Genomic DNA, 20,990 nt, shown 5'->3' with positions numbered 1-20,990 from the left:
AAGGATTTGGCAGGGGCAGTTTTTCATTACCTACCTGTGCAGTGTTATCAATGTTTGAATACTGCGAAGTGAAGAAAATAGTAGACTGTGCTTTAAAAAAAAAAAAAGGCACTCTTTTAAAGCGCTTTCTTATTAATCCCTAAAAAAAAAAAAGACTTTTAAAGAGCCTTCTTAATAACCCATTTTTGTGTCAGGCTTGCTAGTCAAGCGGCTTGAAATTAACAGTTTACTTAATTTTATAGCAAAATGAACCTCTGTTTTCAAAGATTCTAAGTAAAAAAAAAATGAGTCCCATTATTTTTTCCCATAAAACTCTCTTGACTTTACATGTAGTGAACCAGATTAGAGATAAAAATAAGATCTGAAGTTAAAGCTTGTATTTCTGTCACAAGGTCGGATTAAAGAAAATATCAGAAGATGGCCACTGCACAATTACAGAGAACTTCCATGGTATGATTTCTTGTATTTTAATATATTTTAATTTAGCTAATTTTATTGTTTCTTGAATTATCAAGTATTTTTATATTTGAAAAAGTTGAACCTTTGAGAGTTTAATGATGCCAGTAAACTCCATGTTGTAAGAAATAAAGATATTTGCTAAACTAATTTGAATTAATGGAGAATTTTATTGGATGCTTGATGCATTGAATTAAATTGCCACTTCAAATTCAGCTTGCATTATCAGGTATCAGTGAATGCTATTATGTTGCCTTGATGAAATTATCGCTAATATTAGTCCTCTTCTAGAACATGAATTTTTATGCCCCACAGATATAAAATTGTCTTCTCTTCACATATCTTGCATTACAGTTACCAGTCTGTGTTAAACCCAGTAAGTGACTAAAGAGAAAAGAAGGAAAAAATTAGATAGAAAAGTCAGTGCTATCTATCCATGTGTTATGCAGTTAACCTAGAAGGGGATTTCTAATGATATTTAAGCAGTTTTTGCCTGTTACCTTTAGACTGCCACCCTGGAAACTCCCTCACAGTGTAGAAGCCATCCTGATTTTCTGGGGATTCTAACCACCATGGTTAAGAATTTTGGAGAAGTACCATATTTATGCAAAAATATTAGATCTACTTTAAGTTCAAGAAGACTGTATTTATTTTTTTTAATATTAATTTATTTTAATTGGAGGTTAATTACTTTACAATATTGCATTGGTTTTGCCATATATCAACATGAATCCGCCACAGGTATACATGTGTTCCCCATCCTGAACCCCCCCCCTCCAAGATTGTGTTTTTAGTAAAGCTAAATAAAATGTTTTTACTTTCCCTTGAATTTTAGAGTGCACTGATATTTCCTAATAGGATATCAACTGAGCAGCAGTCTTTAGTGTTAGTGAAGAGGCTCCTAGCAGTTTCAGTATCCTGCATCACATATTTGAGAGGAATATTTCCAGAATGTGCTTATGGAACAAGATATCTAGATGGTAACGTAATGTTTATTTTAAAACTTTCTTTAAACATGTTATTTTTTAGTTTGACTTGCTCTAAAATGGTAGTTTTTTACTTAAAGGGTTTGTTTTTATAATAGCAGCTGTATTGAGATATGATTTGCATATCCAACAATTCACTGATTTAAAGTGCAGAATTCATTGATTCTGGGTATATTCACCACTGCTGCTGCTGCTGCTAAGTCATGTCAGCCGTGTCCGACTCTGTGTGACCCCATAGACGGCAGCCCACCAGGCTCCCCTGTCCCCGGGATTCTCCAGGCAAGAACACTGGAGTGGGTTGCCGTTTCCGTCTCCAGTACATGAAAGTGAAAGGTGAAAGTGAAGTCGCTCAGTGTGTCCAACCCTCAGCAACTCTATGGACTGCAGCCTTCCAGGCTCCTCCGTCCATGGGATTTTCCAGGCAAGAGTACTGGAGTGGGGTGCCATTGCCTTCTCTGTTCCCTATTCTAAACATATAAATAAATGAAATAATGTAATATGTGGTCCTTTGTAATTGGCTTCTTTCACTTGACATAATGTTTTTAAGTTTCGTTCATTTTGTAGCTTGGATTACTGCCTTTTTTTTGCCGAATAATATTCCATTATATGAATATACCACGTTTTATTTATCTACTACCAGTTGATGAATATTTGGGTTGTTTCCACTTTTGGCTTTTCAAATAATGCCACAATTATATACAAATTTTTGTGTGGACATAAAAGTGATCTTTCAAAGTATATTCAATACCTTTGAAAGCACTTAATCACAAAATTTTCCCTCATCTCTCAAGTACAATATCACCTGACATTACTTTATAATGACGAAATAAATAGGTAAAAATATCCTATTGCTTATAGTCTCCTACAGTGGTAGTGTATGTTCTTGTGTTATTTTAAAGAAGTAAAAGTAATACAGCCATTTTATACTATAATAATGATTTACCATACATCACGTAATGTGTACCTTATATTGTTCACCAACTTTGTTGGCAATATGTTAAGCACCATGTTAATGTGTGATATCTTGTTAGTTCATATTATAGGCCTATAAGTTAGATACTATTCATGGTTTTTCACATATGAAACCTGAGACTGATTGATCTTAGTCCTTTCCACTGTATTACTAATTGCTTCCTTGCAGGGCTCTGTCTGATAGCCTTTTAACTTCTTGGCCTTTTGCAAGTATTTAATTGGGATAAGGGGCCAGAGCAAATTTTCTAAGAATCTTAGATGACAATTTCATGAAAACATTGTATCTAAGTGTTCTATATCTTTTAAAATAGAAATTTTTTTCTCTCCACCAACATTCATCCTAGGCAATTATGATGCTATTTTATAATAAGGATAAAAAGATGATTTGTTTCCATGCAACCTTTCTTTCTTTAATTTTATTAACATCAATCATCTGGAAGTTCATTGCTATTAATAATAAACCTGTAATATACAACTGAAGAAAATAATCTTCATTTAAGTTTTTTGATGCTTACTAATCTTAAGTATCTCTGTATCCTTATTTTTGTATTTAGATCTTTGTGTCAAAATTCTGAGAGAAGATAAAAATTGTCCAGGATCTACACAGTTAGTGAAGTGGTAAGTAAAATAAATAATGAAAGAAAATTATTTTTCTTAAATATTTTTTGGTACCTTGTATACATTTAAGTGTTTAACCCAGTTTTAGTGATTTCCCCCTTTTACGCTGGATACCACTTCTGCAGATCTTTGGATTTTTGCATTAAATTTTTCTTTATTTCATGCTCCATGTGAGCAGGCTTAATTTTCCTATTTTTATTCCTCTGTCTTCCTTTTTTTCAATCCCCTATTGACATTTTATATTTCTACCACATTGTTTTGTTTTATTGTTTAAGCTAGTAAATAAGGGAGCTTCATTGTTAATAATAATTGTGTATTAGTAATGAGATAATGAGGCATTAAAAGAACTATTTCCTGGAAGTGAATTCAGTCTAAAAATGAATCCTTATTTATTTTTTAGGATGTTAGGATGCTATGATGCTTTACACAAAAAATATGTAAGTCAATATCTCTTTATTCTTTTTTCATAGTTTATATTCTACAAATGTAAAACAGTTACCATATAGTAAAAGATTAATTTAAACTAACTTGGGTATAGGCCAGCCCAAAGCTAAAAGTTTGAATATTTTAAAGATTCATATTCAACTCACTTAAAGCTAACAGAATTATTACTTAACAAATTTTGACAAGCCAGTTTTGATTATTAGCACTCATTCGCCATACCCTTCTCCAGGAGATCTTCCCCATCCAGGGACTGAACCTGTATCTGTCATGTCACCTGTACTGGCAAATGGGTTCTTTACCACTAGCACCACCTGGGAAGCCCCATTTGCATTAATAACATATATTAACTTATAAAAACTTAATGAATTAAAACATCCTTTGAAATAGTTCTTTCATTAGTTTCACATGCCTTCTAAAATCATATTTATACTAATAATATAATAAATTATTCTTCATGAGAATTTAAAAATAAACTTATATGTAGTCTAGGTTAAACTGTGACAAGGTTTTATATATACTTACTGAGCTTACATTTATATCAACAAAGCAAATCTAACTCTAAAAAATTATGAAAAAGATAAAATTTTATCCATGGTCACCAGCCTTCTTCATTAAGAGATTATGTTTTTAATATTCATTAAATGAGTGCCTGTTCTGTGCTAGGCACATATATTCTAGGTAGGAGCTGGTAAGTTAAAATGGTCAACAAGACAAAGAGGGCCTCTTCTATAATGGGAAAACAGCCAGTAAAACAGGGAGATTAGGTAACATCCAATTGTGTTAGATGCCATTAACATTTTAAGAAAAAGAATGTGGCAAATGGAGAGGTGGTGTAACTTTAGGTTGGGTAGGTAGTCTGAAGAGCTTCTCTGAGGAGGTGATACTTAAGCTGAGACTTGAATTAGAGGAAACCAGTTAGGCATTGATATTGGGAGAATATTCCTGTCAGAGCAGCAAATGCAAAGAGTTGGAGGGGAATTTGGCCAGTTCAAGGAATAAAAAGAAGGCCAGAATGATTGGAGTGTGATGAGCAGAGCAAGAGAGTGGCAGGAGATGAACCTGTGGAGAGCCAGGGCCAGAGCATTCAGGGCTGAGTAGGTAGAGCTTGGACTTTATTTTAGGTACTATAAAAGCCATTTGAAAGATTTGAGTAGAAATGTATCATCATTAGATTTATATTTTAAATTAAAAGAAAAATCACTTTGCTATTTAGAGAATATGCCATCAAAGGAGAAAAAGATTGTAATTAAGATCGATAACACTTAATCCATTACAGAAGTACTGATGAAAAATAATGGTGTCTTAGACCAGGATGGGGCTTTGCTGGTGGCTCAGTGGTAAAGAATCCTCCCACAATGCAGGAGACCCAGGTTTGATCCTTGGGTCAGGAAGATTCCCCAGAGGAGGGCGTAGCAACCCACTCTGGTATTCTTGTCTGGAGAATCTCATGGACAGAGGAGCCAGGCAGGCTACAGTCCATAGGGTTGCCCAGAGTCAGACACGGGCTGAAGCAACTGAGCACACACACATATAGACCAGGATGACAAAGGAAAAAAAATGAAAAGGTTCAGGATGTATCTGACAGAACTGATTGGATTTGTTGATAGATTGGTTCTGGAGTATAAGGAAAAGATCCAAATTAAGGGTGACTTGGATTTTGGCAGATTACTAGAGTGAATGATTTCCTGTGATTCTCTGTTCTGTTAGGCCCCAAAGTCTCTTCCCTTTACTCAGTGAGCAGGGCCCTGAACTGTTTTTCTCAAAACCAGTTCTCATATTGGGTAAGATGTAATGAGTTATTTCACAATATGTATTTTCCTTTTAACTGGCAGTAATGCCTCATTTGCTTAAGTCAGTGATAGAAATTTCAACTTTCAATAAGATAACTAGAAATAAATATTTGGGGGAATAGGGAAGGATATTTGAGATACCGCTTTACCTGCAACAAATGAAGTTTGTTTTTTCTGAGATTATTTTCATTAGGAATAAATGTTGAAATAGGACAAATAATTCTTATGATCCATCATGCAAAAATATAGAATAAAAATAAGATTTTTGTTCTTTGTTATATTTCAGCTGAGGATGGTTGTTCTAGCTGTAAGTATTTTTAAATTGTATGTTCCTTATAAAAGACTGTTAAATTCAGCATTGCTTAATTAAATAATGCTGAAACCATCTATTTATTATATCATTTGATACAAACCACTGATCTGTTCATTTGAAAAAAGTAATTTTGTTGTGGGGGGGTGGGTTGTTCTGTATTTTGCTTTCCTGAATTCATTTAATATTTTAATAAAAATATCCAGTTTAGTTCTCCTTATATGTAACTTATGTAACTCAGTTGTAAATTGTTTTTAAATAGGTGTACACCAATCCAGAAGACCCTCAGGTATGTTTAAGTTAGTAAAGAAACATAATGCCTCTAATATCTATAAGTAACATAAAAGTATAATAGTTTCTAATGCTTTAATTGTACTTTTGTCAATGCACTTTCACATATATTTTCACATTTGAACTTCATAAAGACTTCTGAGTTAAGACAAGGCGTGTATTGTTACCCTTAAACAGATTAACGTCCTTAACTACAAGGGAGATTTGTGTGACTGATTCAAGGCCACAAAGATACAAACCATTAGAAATAACCTAAATCTCCTGACTTCTGATCTTTTACAATGTTCTTATTTTCAACGGTATTCTTTTTATAGAATTATAAAAGGAGTTGAGTTTTAGAGAAATAAGATACTAATCCTTGATCTTTGACTGTAAACCCTAATCCAATCACATCTACCTGTTCATCTGACAATTAAAGAAAGGGTTATAAGAAGTGAAAGGGAAAACCAGAGAAACAAAATGGTATACTTCCCTGCTGATCTAATGGTTAGGAATCCGCCTGCCAATGCAAGGGACACAGGTTTGATCCCTGGGTTAGGAGGATCCTATATGCCCTGGAGCTACTAGGCCAGTGCTACACAACTTTTGAGTCCACGCACCTGGAGCCTTTTCTGAATTCTTTTCTGCCTTTTCTAAATCCAGCTTGTACATCTGGAAGTTCTCAGTACATGTATTGTTGAAGCCTAGCTTGAAGGATTTTGAACATTACTTGCTAGCGTGTAAAATAAGTGCAACTGTATAGAAGTTTGAACATTCTTTGGCATTGCTGTTCTTTGGAATTGGAATGAAAACTGATCTTTTCCAGGCCTGTGGCTACTGCTGAGTTTTCCAAATTTGCTGGCATATTGAGTGCAGCAGCACTTTAGGAGCAGCATCTTTTATGATTTGAAATAGCTCAGCTGGAATTTCATCACCTCCACTAGCTTTGTTTATAGTAATGCTTGTGCTTACCATATAGTAAGGATTTAAGTCCTGTGCTTAACCATTCTGTTAGTGGAAAAGATTTGCTGCCTCCCTTACCTGCCTATTAAGGAGTTCCTTCCCTCTGGTATGTAAAACATGAATTGCAGTGAGTGGGGAATAAGTATCTTACCGGCACTGAAGTCCCAAATCCCAGGCCCTGGAATTGACTATTTAGGATTGGAAAGTTTCAATGGATGAATATGGATTATCATGCAGAAAGAATTATTAAATGGTGAGACATAAAAAAATCTATGCATAGCTACTTAGCCACCAGTTCAGTTCAGTTCAGTCACTCAGTCGTGTCTGACTCTTTGCAACCCCATGAACTGCAGCACGCCAGGCCTCCCTGTCCATCACCAACTCCCGAAGTCCACCCAAACCCATGTCCATCGAGTCGGTGATGCCATCCAGCCATCTTATCCTCTGTCGTCCCCTTCTCCTGCCTTCAATCTTTCCCACCATCAGGGTCTTTTCCAATGACTCAGCTCTTCACATCAGGTGGCCAAAGTACTGGAGTTTCAGCTTCAACATCAGTCCTTCCAATGAACACCCAGGACTGATCTCCTTTAGGGTGGACTGGTTGGATCTCCTTGCAGCCCAAGGGACTCTGAAGAGTCTTCTCCAACACCACACTTCAAAAGCATCAATTCTTTGGTGCTCAGTTTTCTTTATAATCCAACTCTCACATCCATACGTGACCACAGGAAAAACCATAGCCTTGACTAGACGGACCTTTGTTGACAAAATAATGTCTCTGCTTTTTAATATGCTGTCTAAGTTGATCATAACTTTCATTCCAAGGAGTAAGCGTCTTTTAATTTCATGGCTGCAATCACCATCTGCAGTGATTTTGGAGCCCAGAAAAATAAAGTCTGACACTGTTTCCACTGTTTCCCCATCTATCTGCCATGAAGTGATGGGACCAGATGCCATGATCTTAGTTTTCTGAATGTTGAGCTTTAAGCCAACTTTTTCACTCTCCTCTTTCACTTTCATCTAGAGGCTCTTTAGTTCTTCTTCACTTTCTGCCATAAGGGTGGTGTCATCTGCATATCTGAGGTTTCTCCCAGAAATCTTGATTCCATCTTGTGCTTCCTCCAGCCCAGTATTTCTCATGATGTACTCTGCATATAAGTTAAATAAGCAGGGTGACAATAAACAGCCTTGATGTACTCCTGTTTCTATTTGGAACCAGTCTGTTGTTCCATGTCCAGTTCTAACTTGCTTCCTGACCTGCATTCAGGTTTCTCAAGAGGCAGGTCAGGTGGTCTGACCCATCTCAGAATTTTCCACAGTTTATTGTGATCCACACAGTCAAAGGCTTTGGCATAGTCAATAAAGCAGAAATAGATGTTTTTCTGGAACTCTCTAGCTGTTTCAATGATCCAGCAGATGTTGGCAATTTGATCTCTGGTTCCTCTGCCTTTTCTAAAACCAGCTTGAACATCTGGAAGTTCATGGTTCATGTATTGCTGAAGCCTGGTTGGGAGAATTTTGAGCATTACTTTACTAGTGTGTGAGATGAGTGCAATTGTGTGGCAGTTTGAGCATTCTTTGGCATTGCCTTTCTTTGGGATTGGAATGAAGACTGCCCTTTTCGAGTCCTGTGGCCACTGCTGAGTTTTCCAAATTTGTTGGCATATTGAGTGTAGCACTTTCACAGCATCATCTTTCAGGATTTGAAATAGCTCAACTGGAATTCCATGACCTCCACTAGCTTTGTTTGTAGTGATACTTCCTAAGGCCCACTTGACTTCACATTCCAGGATGTCTGGCTCTAGGTGAGTGATCACACCATCGTGATAGCCACCAGTATTATATATCAGATTCGTAACTATGATATTTTCTATTTTAGACAATTTCAGAATGTTACCAGTTTAAATTCAAGTACACCAGTAATGGACCAGTCATGGACTTCACAAGGTAATTATTATTCTATAGTTCTCTCTTCATATTGCAGATTACCACTTATTCATAATAATACTGTACAGCTAAACTTTAGAAATAATTCTGAAATTCTCGAACATCCCTAATGTACTATCAAAGATACAGAATATCTTTGGAGTGGCTGCAAGCCAGAATTCTACAAATAATTGTATATATTTTAATTGTGAAATAGAGCCAAAGAGTAGGAAATCTATTGTATGCTTATGTGATTAGGAATACAATAAAATTCATCATTTGTGTCCTTTAAAAATGTCTTACATAAAATGTGTATTAACATATGTAAATTAGTTTAGAATTATAATATTAACAATGATATTAAATTTTTTATAATAGTGGTATTAAACATATGAAATTGTAGCTTTTAACAACTTGATACATTAATAAGAATAAGAATCTTAAGTAGTAAAACATGAAGTTATGTTATTAGAAGCCATGGATGTCATAAAAGAAACTGTGATTCTCTTCTAGTAAAAACCAAAGCAGTGAACCTAATATGTCATCTGCTGACACCAAGAAAGCAAGTATTCTTCTCATTCGCAAGATTTATATTCTAATGCAAAATCTGGGACCTTTACCTAATGATGTTTGTTTGACCATGAAACTTTTTTACTACGATGAAGGTACTATTTCCAGATCATCCTGTTTTAGTTGGTACCTGTATATTTTCTTATTAATGAAACAGTTGGTTTCCCTCCCAAATATTTTTAGGCACCTAAATTTTTATATATATATAATATTTTAATTATAAAATTTATATTTCATGTTGGTATTTGAAAAAAAGTACACTTCTCCATTGATAAGAACATGTCCATTTGAAGCTCAGCCTCATTCATAACTAAAGAAATGAAGCAATGACTTACCAGATCATACAACTTATAAAATCATTATTGGCAGGGATGTAGGGGGAAGCAAGCCCTTTCGTATACTCTTGATGGAATGTAACCATTAATGTGCCATATAACATTTTAAGAGGACTATTTGGCAATATAAAAATTTTAAATTCTCTTTAAAATATTTAAAATATTAAATTTTCTTTAATCCTGAAATTCTGTAGCTAGAAAAGTATCTTGGGAATATACAAAGACAAATATGCAAGGTTATATGTTTATGCATTATTGCATTTGTTAAATGGAAACAAACTGGAAATTTAACATTGAATGTTCTTTATTGGAGGATTGAGTAAGTAAATTATAGTGTATCTATGTAATAGAATGCTGTGCAAGCTATTTAAAAGAATGTGCTGATAAATTATTATCTAAAAAATATTAAACCAGATTTAAAAGTGATGTTAAAAGCAGCTAGGTACAGAAGACTATGACTTCATTTGTGTTTTTTAAGAATATATATATATATAACATGCATAGTATTTTCTAGAAGAACACAAAGCATCAACAATAATAACTAACATTTAGTGAATACTTCCTCTGTGTCAGTTCTGTTCTGATCATTTTATAGACTTCAATACCACAGTGACCCTATGAGGTCGGTACTAGTATTTTCCCCTCTTGACAGATGAGGAAACTGAATCAAGAATGACAAATAGTTTCCTCAAGTCACATAGCTAGTCAAGTGTAAGGAAAAAAGTTTACCTTTAAGGAATAAAATAGGAACTTGGAGATAGTAGGAGACTGCATTTTACTTATTATTGTATGTCCTTCTATACTATTTAAAACTTCTTTAATATGCAGTATATTCTATAATAAAATTAATATATTTTCTTCAATTTCATGAACAACATAGTTTATACTTACTTTTCTGCAGTTACACCCCCAGATTACCAGCCTCCTGGTTTTAAGGATGGTGATTGTGAAGGAGTGATATTTGAAGGGGAGCCTATGTACTTAAATGTGGGAGAAGTACCAACGCCTTTTCACACCTTCAAAGTAAAAGTGACCACTGAGAGGGAACGAATGGAAAACATTGGTTCAGGTATATTATCACCAAAACAATTAAAAACACCACTTCAAAAAATTCTTACGGACAAAGATGATTTAGAAGATGACCAGGAGCATTACATAAGTGTAAGTATACTTAAGGAGTTACAAAGTACAGTAGTAATGAATGTTTTATTGAATTCTGAGTACTTCAATAGCTATAAATACTTATTATCACCATAAACTCAAGTTTGAAAGGTACCATAAAGAAGGTTTAGGCTTGTGGTTTTAAAACTTTTCACGTGGGTGTAAAGAATATTATTCTCAGAAATTTAAAAGCGCAACTATTGTGAATGAAGTAGGGAATGGTCCTAGAGGCCCAGCCATTCACCGTCTCACCTACCCTCATGGTGGACTCTTAAGAAAACCCTTGTCTGGAGCATAATTTGAAAACCATGGAATCCCCTGGTGGTCCCGTGGTTAGGACTTGGCACTTTCACTATCTTGGTCTGGGTTCAAAAAAAGAAAACAACTGAATGACTCCAGTCACCCAGACTAATGCTGAAATCTTTTCTTCAACACCCTTATTAAGTGCTCATGTAAGCCTGTGGTTGAATTTCTTCAGGGCCTGAAAATCAGTGTCCTGAAGGAGCTTGGCAGTTCCTGGAAGTCAGGAAAAGTGTCTTATTCAGCTTTGTATTTCTTCTGTACCTAGCATTTAGAGTCAGAATGTATTCTCAATATTGGTTGAATGGATGGATGAATTGAACTATTTAAAAAAGATTTTTTTTAAATTACAGCCTCATTCCCAGAAAATCTTTCATCATTATTGTTTGTTCTTTAATCTCACCTTTGTGGTTTTCTCTTATTTTATTCTAAATTATGATCACAGTTCTTATGATAGGGACTATCTATTCTGTTTTAGGCTCTGTAGCCAAATCCTTACAAATAGAAAACTCAATTTTCAACCAGTTCGGTCAAGAAGGAATCGTCTTCCTAAAACCTAAATGCCAGTCTTGCTTTATAAACAAAAATGGCTGGGATTTATGAAGCATTCTTTAAAATATTTAAAGCTCTTTGACGTATGTCACAAGGGGAATAATAAAGTAGACATACTTTATATGTCTTTTTATGTCATACCATAACTGTGCTTATCCTTTCCCAACTCCCTAAGAGGGTTCAGAGTTTATACTAGTATCTATACAAAAATTTCAGAGCTACGGAAGTTGTAGCTTATTGTGTTACCATGTCTAATTCAGTGCTCTCAAACGATAGTAAGATCTGGGGTTCTTAGAATCATCATACATTTTTCAGAAAGTTATGTATTTTTACTGTCTACCTTAAAGCAATCTTGCAAAGTAAAGAAAAGTAGGATTTTATACTTTGGATAAATAAGCTGCCTTATAGTAAGTATAAGACCACTTTATTTGCAAAAAGCGTGAGGTCATTGTAGTGTTATATTATATTTAACCTTCATGTAAAACAAGCTCGTTAATAAATACTACCCAGTTGCTTTAATTTCTTTTTGGAATGTGTCCATTTTTTTCCTTCATGTCATTATGTAGGATGAGTTTGACACTGAAACTAAAATGGAAGAGCTGGAAAAAAACCCTGGCTGTTCTGTACATAGAGGTGAGAAGTTAATGAAAATGTAAATTAATTTGTTTCCAATTCAATTTTATACCATTTTAACTCTTTTATTTATTTTCTTAACAGAAGCAGGTTTGGTTTGTGAGAAAGATGAAATGAAATCTAAAGGAAGTCCAGATTTTTCAGTTTCTCATTCTCAGGTATAAACTTCATAGTTCTATCTCATTTTTAACTTGAATTTTTTCAAAAGACAGATTCTTATATGCTTATCTGATTATTTCTCAGGTTTTCTTATATTCTAGGTATTTTAGATGAAAATTAGTTATTAAGAATGCTTACTAACAAAATTTGGGAATTATATGTTGAAAAGTTTTGAGTGCATTATTGTTTGATTTGTTTAGGAATAAACCTAAATACTGTTCAAAGAATCTCAGAATTTCAGAGGTAAATAGTATCTTAAGCAATTATTAATTTAAATCAACCACCTTTGTATTTGCAAATGGAGTGTATAATACATTTTTGTTGCCTTGGAGCAGAACATGTTTAATTTTGTTTTCTATATATAGTAAAATCCTGAAATAACATTTAGAAAAAATCAACCTGAAAATAATGGGGCTGATGATTGCCTACCTTCTTCTGCACAGCCCTTCTCCAGTGGGTGTGGGCTGAAGTTCTTATCTTCTGAAAGAGTGGTATCTAGTGATAATTTCAATCTTTCTCAATTCAGTGAATGGTCAATGTACAGTGTACAGAGTCAGTTTCAGTATCTTTACCTTTGTACTTTCTATGACAGTAAGAATCAACACAAAATTATTGACTTTCATTAACTCAAAATAGCAAGACCCTAAATTTTATGTGATTGAGTTTTTGACCCCCATTATTATGAAAAGCTTCTCTTGTATTGTTTTAGTGGTTTCATGTAATTATTTTCTTTTCTAGGTTGAACAGTTAGTCAGTAAAACATCTGAGCTTGATGTGTCTGAAAGCAAAACAAGAAGTGGAAAAATTTTTCAGAATAAAATGGTAAAGGCATCTCTTTAGATTTGATTTCATTCTAACCTTGTAATTTTCCCCGTAGTTGAGTTTATTTTGCTTTGAATACTTCATTTATTGGACCAACATTTAGTAAGCACATACTATTAATATGTGTCACTTTACTAGGTACTGGAAATATAATATGCTCTTAGCTTAAAGTTTAGTAATTTGAGGTAAACAAGCAGTGATATAGCACTATGATAGCAGTCAGAATAGGCTACAGAGACACAAAGGAAAGAATGGTTAATTTCACTGAAGGTGCAGTGGAGAGGGAAATGCAGAGGAGCTTTGAGAAGTGACACTGTCCTCCAGACTTCCTCAGGATAGTGACACTACCCTCCTCTATTCCCAGACTCCCAGGAAATTCCCAGGAATGCTAAAGTGTTCCCATGCTCTATCTTGTGAGTAGGTTATCTTATTAATAAGACATTAAAAATAATTATACATTAAAGTATATATACATACATATCTTACATAAAGGGAATCCAATATTTTAAAGAAAAAACACCACTACTTTATTTTAGTTTTTTATCTGAGTTGTACTAAGCTGAGATTTGGGCTTCCCAGGTGACACTAGTGGTAAAGAACCCATTTGCCAATGCAGGAGACGCAAGAGAACACGAGTTCCATCCTTGGGTTTGGGTCGGGAAGATCCCCTGGAGTGGGAAGTGGCAACCCACTCCAGTATTCTTGCCTGGAGGATCCCATGAACAGGGGAGCCTGGTGGACTGTGGTCCATAGAGTCACAGAGGAGGACACAACTGAGGCAACTTACCATGTATGCAAATAGAGGTTTATATTTTATTTTAGGTCTTTTAAGTTACTCTCCAAGGTTCAAAGGTGAATAAAAAGCATTCTATAAAATATATGAGCTATTATATCAGGGAATTCCCTGGCAGGCCGGTGGTTATTACTCCATGCTTTTGCTGCAGGGGCACAGGTTCAATCCCTGGTCAGGTAGCTAAGATCCCACGTGCTGTACAGCTCAGCAAAAAAAACATATCCAAAGTTAGGAAACAAATGGCACACTCTAACAGTGGTATGCTGGAGGATTTCTTTCCCCCTCTTCATTCAGTGACATTATGTTTTTCCTACCTACATTGAAACTGGACATAATGAAAGTATTCACAGCATTGTTGTTGTTCAGTTGCACAGTCATGTCTGACTCTTTGCAACCCCATGGATTGTGGCATGCCAAGGCTTCCTGTCCTTCACCATCTCCCAGAGTTTGCTAAATTCATGTCCATTGAGTTGTTGATGCCATCCAACCATCTCATCCTCTGTCATCGCCTTCTCCTCATGCCTTCAGTCTTTCCCAGCATTGGTATCTTTTCCAACGAGTTGGCTCTTCATTTCAGGTGGCCAAAGTATTGGAGCTTCAGCTTAGCATCAGTCCTTCCAATGAATATTCAGGGTTGATTTCCTTTAGGATTGACTAGTTTGATCTCCTTGCTGTCCAAGGGACTCTCAAGAATCTTCCCTAGCACCACAGTTCGAAAGCATCAAGTCTTCAGTGCTCAGCCTTCTTTATGGTCCAACTCTCACATCCATACATGACTACTGGAAAAACCATAGCTTTAACTAGACAGACCTTTGTCTATAAAGTGATGCCATGCTGTCTAGGTTGGATGTAGCTTTTCTTCCTAGGAGCAAATGTCTTTTGATTTCATGGCTGCTGTCACCATCTGCAGTGATTTTGGAGCCCAAGAAAAAAAATCTGTCACTGTTTCATTTTTTCCCATCTATTTGCCATGAAGTGATGGGACTGGGTGCCATGATGTTAGTTTTTTGAATGTTGACTTTTAAGTCAGCCTTTTCACTCTCCTCTTTCATCTTCATCAAGAGGCCCTCTAGTTCCTGTTTGTTTTCTGCCATTAGGGTAGTATTATGTGCATATCTGAGGTTGTTGATATTTCTCCCAGCAATCTTGATTCCAACTTGTGCTTCATTCAGCCCAGCATTTCACATGATGTACTCTATATATAAGTTAAATAAGCCAGGTAACAATATATAGCCTTAACATACTCCTTTCCCAATTTTGAAGAAGTGCATTGTTTGATGTCCAGTTCTAACTGTTGCTTCTTGACCTACATACAGGTTTCTCACGAGGTGGTCTGGTACCCCCTTCTCTTGAAGAGTTCTCTGTAGTTTGTTGTGATCCACACAGTCAAAGGCTTTGGTATAGTCAATGAAGCAGAAGTAGATGTTTTTCTGAAATTCCCTTGCTTTTCCTATGATCCAGGGGATGTTGGCAATTTGATCTCTGGTTCCTCTGCCTTTTCCTAATCCAGCTTGTGCATCTGAAAGTTCTTGGTTCGTGTATTGTTGAAGCCTAGTTTGAAGGATTTTGAAGATTACCTTGCTAGCATGTGAAATGAGCACATTGTACGTGGTTTGAATATTCTTTGGCATTGCCCTTCTTTGGAATTGGAATGAAAACTGACGTTTTCCAGTCCGTTGGCCATGCCTTAACTCAGGATTTATTTCTCCCAGAGAACTGGTTGTTAAACATTTACCAGAACACCACTGATGATAGTGCCATTTTTAGGTGTCCTTTTTTCCCCACATTCTTGATGGAAAGTTAGAACTGGCAAGCAAGAAATAAAAGAATTCCAAAAATTACTACCTCTAGCAGCAAAATGTTATTTCTAGGCAGCTTCTATTTAAGATGAGTATCCTTTACTATCCTTTACTCCACCGAAGTACTCCTAATTTTGTCAATAGTGACTGAATTATGGTTAGAAACAGGCAGGAAGTGAAGATATTTAATATATATAGTAAGGAAGTTATTGAAAAGTACATTTCAAGCATCAGAAAATAAGTATGTACTTTTGGAGGATAATACTATGAAAATGAAAAACTTGTCATCATCTAATATTCATTTTAAAAATTGTATGTGTAGCATTATTCACAATAGCCAAAAGATGGGGAAAACCCCTAAATGTTCTTAACAAATGAATGGATAAAAAAATGTGGTATATCCATACAGTAGACTATTATTCAGCCGTAAAAAGGAATGAAGTATCAGTCCATGCTACAACTTGGATGAACCCTGAAAACACTATGCTCAGTGAAAGAAACCAATCATACACACACACATGCAAAAACATTATATGGTTCCATTTATATGAAAGTCCAAAATAAGGATTTCTATAGAGACAAAGTCTTAATGCTGGTGAAAGAATGAGGGAATAGTGGAGTGATAGTTGTAAGAGTACAGGATTTCTTTTTAGAGGATATATTGTGTGCTCAGTCATGTCCAGCTCTTTGGGGCTTCATGAACTGTAGCCCACCAGGGTCCTCTGTTCATGAAGTTTTCCAGGTAAGAATACTGAAGTGGGTTCTCATTTCCTACTCCAAGGGGATCTTCCCAACTAAGGGATCAAATTCAGGTCTTTTGTGTCTCCTGCATCAACAGGCAGATTTTTTTTTACCACTAGTACCACTTGGGAAGCCTTTTAGAGGATGAAAGTGCTCTAAAATTGACTGCTGTGATGGTTGCACAACTCTGTGAATATACTTAAAATCACTGAAGTTTGTATATTTTAAATGGATGAATTTTATGTATCTGAATTATATCTCAGTAAAGTTCTTTTTAAAAAACTGCATATAGTTGCCTGTGGTTGAACAATCATGATGATTGTTCTTTGAGAAATAACCAATTGGTAATTATTCTATCTTTGTGGAGGCTAATGGAAATCAACAAGTAAAATCTAAGGAAAATCGGAAGAGAACTCAGCTTGAATCTGGGAAAACAGTAAGTCTTATAATAATATATAGGTTGAATGAAATGGCAAGTATCAGAATATTATTGCTGTAGATTAAGTTAATGATAAATATGATATCCCTGGATATACCTCAAAGCTCTAGTTTTCAGATCTTGTTTAAATATATTCGATTCTAAAAAATTGGGTCATTTTAAAATAAAATGTGGTACATTGTTTTATTAATTTTCCCATGTAAACATTTACTGTCTTATTCCATGAATGATTTGAAATAGTTGGAGGAATGTATAAAATAAAAATCAACATCAGGAAAAATATGAGTAGAATAAGAAAAAAATGAAAGTACAAGAATACTCAGGCCATTTTATTTATGTAGAATTAAAATTGGGCCACAGATTTCATCTGAGCTTTCTACAGATTAAAACTGAAGTAGAAACAAGTTAAGTTACTAAATCCACATGTTCTCTAAAAATATAGCATCTCCTCTTAGAAAATTTTCCTGACCTAAATTCTATAACAAGTTGTATTATATTTGGAACCTTATTTTAGCAAATCAGATGATGTATTTGTCATTTCTGAGATAAATATTTATATGTTTTCAACATTTGAGTATTATTCAGTTCAGTCGCTCAGTCGTGTCCGACTCTTCTCACTCCCCTCAAAATATTTTACTGTTTTGAGTTGGTGGTTTAGTTGCTAACTCATGTCCAACTATTTGCAACCCCGTGGACTGTAGCCTGCCAGGCTCCTCTGTCCGTGGGATTTCTCAGGCAAGAGTACTGGAGTGGGTTGCCATTTCCTCTCCAGGGGATCTTCCCAACCCAGGGATCAAACCCAGATCTCTTGCATTGAAGGCAGTTGCCTACATTGGGGGCAGATTTTTTTACCAACTGAGCTACCAGGGAAGTTCTACTATTTTGAGGACATAATATCAAGTCTTCTAAGTACTCCAGCATCCCTAATGAAAACCTTATACTTTGCAAAACTGTATTCAGCAGCCATTAGGAGATATAAATAACAAAATTTTAAAAGTAAGAAAACGAAGAAATGGAGGGAGGAAGGAAGAAAGGGAAGAAGGAAACTCAGACATAAAAAAACTCTCTAAAATTAAAGATATTTAAACTGGAAAGTATTCTTAGTAATTGTTTTCTTTTGACAGGTCCTTCATCCCTTTGATTCTTCTAGTCAGGAGTCAGTGCCAAAAAGAAGAAAGTTTAGTGAACCGAAGGAGCGTATATAAAAAATTTTTTTTCTGCATGTTTGCAGAGTTCTTCACAACATTTAAACTAAAGGTCGCTATATTGCTATTTTAAGGTGTGTTTGTCCTACCTCTGAAAACTTATATATGGTCTTAAGCAGTCAGCACACTAAAATGAATCCTTAACTGACTATCATATTGTGATCCTTAATCTTACCCGAGACAAATTCAAGAGAACTTCTGTATAAAAACAGAAGTACCAGTGTCATAATTCTATTAATTATCCTCTCGATATTGATGTATCTCCCATTTTGGCAGACAGTTCCTTTAAACACATTAATTTTTTAAGGCCCTCTAAAAGCCATTTTTTGAAGTAAATGATGTTTATTTTTGTATTAAATTTTTCTAGAAATTTACTTTTTACCTGTTAAAACTACAGTTTAACACGCTGTTAATTGTCTAATTAAAACAATGTCTTCAGTACTTTGACACAGTGTATTAACATGATAATATATAATGTACAATTTAAAATTGGTATTTTACCTTTTTAAATAATTTTTACAGGACAAAATGACTGATTTTAAAATCTAGCATTTTTGGCAGCATAAATAAAATACTGTTCAGCATCTAGACTCTTTCATGGCTTCTACTTTTTATTTAAATAGTAGAAAATGTTTAGGCACTAATTTTGAAATCATTTTGGTGATATTTTTTTCAAGAGTTGAGCACACTTCCTAGAACTTTTGGATGGTAATGCGAAAGATATTGTGCCTTCAGTGAGAAACCTGGGACCCGGTTCTAGACTTTAGTATTTCCTGTGCTCTAGAAAAGGAAGGCTTAAAACTTAGTCTGTTTGCCTCTTGCATTTTCAGCAGCCATATTCTAAAAAAATATACATTATCCATGAACTTGCCAGTGAGAAACAGTAATGGGAAATGTTAGTATGAATGCTGTGGTAGAAATGTGCCTATCCTGTTTAATGTAAACCAAATAAACGTCCACAAACTGACCCAGATCGGGTTTTTCTGGAACAGGAAAGTTAGGGATAAGCTAATTGTCGAAAACAACCAATTTTTAAATGTTTATGTATTCTTAGCTTTATTGGATCCCAACTCATCTCACCTAATTGTCCCAGTATACACTGCTACAGAACACACCTGCTACACTGAGATTGCCCAACAAAAACCTTTGTAGATCGGAAGCTGGTGATAGCTCACTAAACGCTTTGATTGGCCAGTTTAATGGGGGTGGGGATCGCAGCCCTCTTTCCTCTCGCTACCAAGTTTCTTTCATTGGATTGACCAGCTGTCAGGTTAAACCCAAACCTGCCTCCTTTTGGTCGTGTTTGTCTGGAGCGCAACACAATAGCTGGGGGGAGAGCCTCCCCTCGCAAGCTCTAATTGGCTGAACTCAACCTCGGAGGTTTCTGATTGGTCCAATGAAGAAACACCAAGGTAGGTTGCCTAGTGATCCTGAGGAAGCTGATGTGTTATTCCTTCTCTGCATCAAAGGATCAGGAAGTTTGTTCTCTCTGCGTGGCTGAGAAGTTTTTCACGTAGCAGGACGGGGGTAGTTGGTGGGGGTGGGGACAAATGTCCCCATAAAATAGAGCGCAAGCTGCAACCTGCGTTTGGCTGTAACCCAGGAGTAACGTCAGGTAAGCAACGGGGGAAATACATCTAACGTCCAAAAAAAATCTCTCCAAATATTTTACTTTATGGAGAGAAGGAGGTTCATAATTAATTTGGGGGCCATCGGTTTTTCTGTTTGTTTTTTAATAGGCTTTTTAACTAGTAAATGTCCAGGGATGATTAATTCTTCAAAGAAAATCCCCACTCCTTTTTTTTTTTTTCCGCCCTGAAGAGACTAAGTTTCTTGGATTGGATTAGAAAATAAGCCCTATTCACAGTGCAAGATAGGGTTAGTGCCCAGAAGCATTTATTTCATGGTTCTCTTCTTTTTTCACTCCTACGCCTGCCTCCCACCAAGAATTATTTGAAATACAGCCTTGAACAAAGAATCTTTTGTAAGTCACTTTATTTATGTTTTAAATGTTCTCATGTGTTTCTGAGTATTCATTTTAATCAGTATATATTTGTCGAGCAGTTACAACGTTAAAGACATTTGTGTTAGTTGCTATGGAGAATATAAAAACCCAAGAAGACAATATCCCTGCCCTCAAGAAGTTTACAGTTGAGAGACAGCCATACCAAAAGAAAGACTATAATAAATACTTTAAAGGAAGTAAGTATAAATAAAGTTGTTTGAAAGTACAGCTGAGAGAAAGACCTAGCCATGGGACACTGGGTAATGGAAAAGCAGATTCCCTGAAGACTTTACAGTGGGTCCTCAGTAACACTTCAAAGAATTAGTAGAATTTAGAGAGGAAGGGAAGGGGGAGAGAACTCCATCCTCTACAAAGGAAGGCATGACATGTTTGTGAAATGGCTTAACAGTACATTTGGGATAATGGGAAATATTGCTAGAAGATAGAATGAGATCCAGTCACAGAGGCTCTTGAATGTGCTCTTTTGACCTTGAAAAAGCTACTCTTTTCAATAATTGCTGGTTTAAAATACTTATTGTACTTCACCTTAAGAACTGGCATTTAGGTTGATGTGAAGTATGCTAACTTTAAACTTTATCACACATGATAGTGGAATTTTTCTTGACTGTAGATTTTTAAAACGGCTGCTGTTGTCAGTCGTTCAGTCGTGTCCAGCTCTTTGCGATCCCATAAACTGCACCACACCACACTTCCCTGCCCTTCACCATCTCCTGGAGTTTGCTC

At 35.5% G+C, this 20,990-nt stretch overlaps 2 protein-coding genes across 3 annotated transcripts in view; both read left to right on the top strand.

Annotated features, from left to right (window-relative positions):
- HORMAD1 (HORMA domain containing 1) lies at positions 393–18,258 on the top strand. 2 transcript variants are annotated; one of them, XM_005677658.2, is made up of 14 exons: positions 393–450; positions 1,292–1,436; positions 2,969–3,032; positions 3,433–3,469; positions 5,553–5,573; positions 5,839–5,865; positions 8,686–8,753; positions 9,246–9,397; positions 10,539–10,798; positions 12,217–12,283; positions 12,368–12,441; positions 13,181–13,264; positions 16,965–17,033; positions 18,161–18,241. In XM_005677658.2, exons 1-14 carry the CDS (start codon positions 418–420, stop codon positions 18,239–18,241), a joined length of 1,182 nt encoding a protein of 393 aa, XP_005677715.2. In that variant the 5' UTR covers positions 393–417. The 2 variants fall into 2 exon arrangements, with proteins under 2 accessions (XP_005677715.2, XP_005677716.2); XM_005677659.2 differs by lacking the exon at positions 5,553–5,573 and having other exon boundaries at positions 18,161–18,258.
- Positions 19,655–20,990, top strand: part of GOLPH3L (golgi phosphoprotein 3 like) — a 46,900-nt gene continuing 45,564 nt past the window's right edge. The window contains exon 1 of the mRNA XM_005677661.3: positions 19,655–19,856. The gene's annotated coding sequence lies outside the window, so the exon portion shown is untranslated. The remainder of the gene's footprint in view (positions 19,857–20,990) is intronic.

Source organism: Capra hircus, chromosome 3 (genome assembly GCF_001704415.2).
Source record: "Capra hircus breed San Clemente chromosome 3, ASM170441v1, whole genome shotgun sequence".
Taxonomy (NCBI): Eukaryota; Metazoa; Chordata; class Mammalia; order Artiodactyla; family Bovidae; genus Capra; species Capra hircus.
This window is presented reverse-complemented; position numbering and strand designations above follow the sequence as displayed.

Coding starts and splice junctions, on each gene's coding strand:
- HORMAD1 (XM_005677658.2), top strand. CDS start 418: ATGGCCACTGCACAATTACAGAGAACTTCCATG. Junction 1,437..2,968: donor TGGAACAAGATATCTAGATG/GTAACGTAATGT, acceptor TTTTGTATTTAG/ATCTTTGTGTCAAAATTCTG. Junction 5,866..8,685: donor CCAATCCAGAAGACCCTCAG/GTATGTTTAAGT, acceptor TTTCTATTTTAG/ACAATTTCAGAATGTTACCA.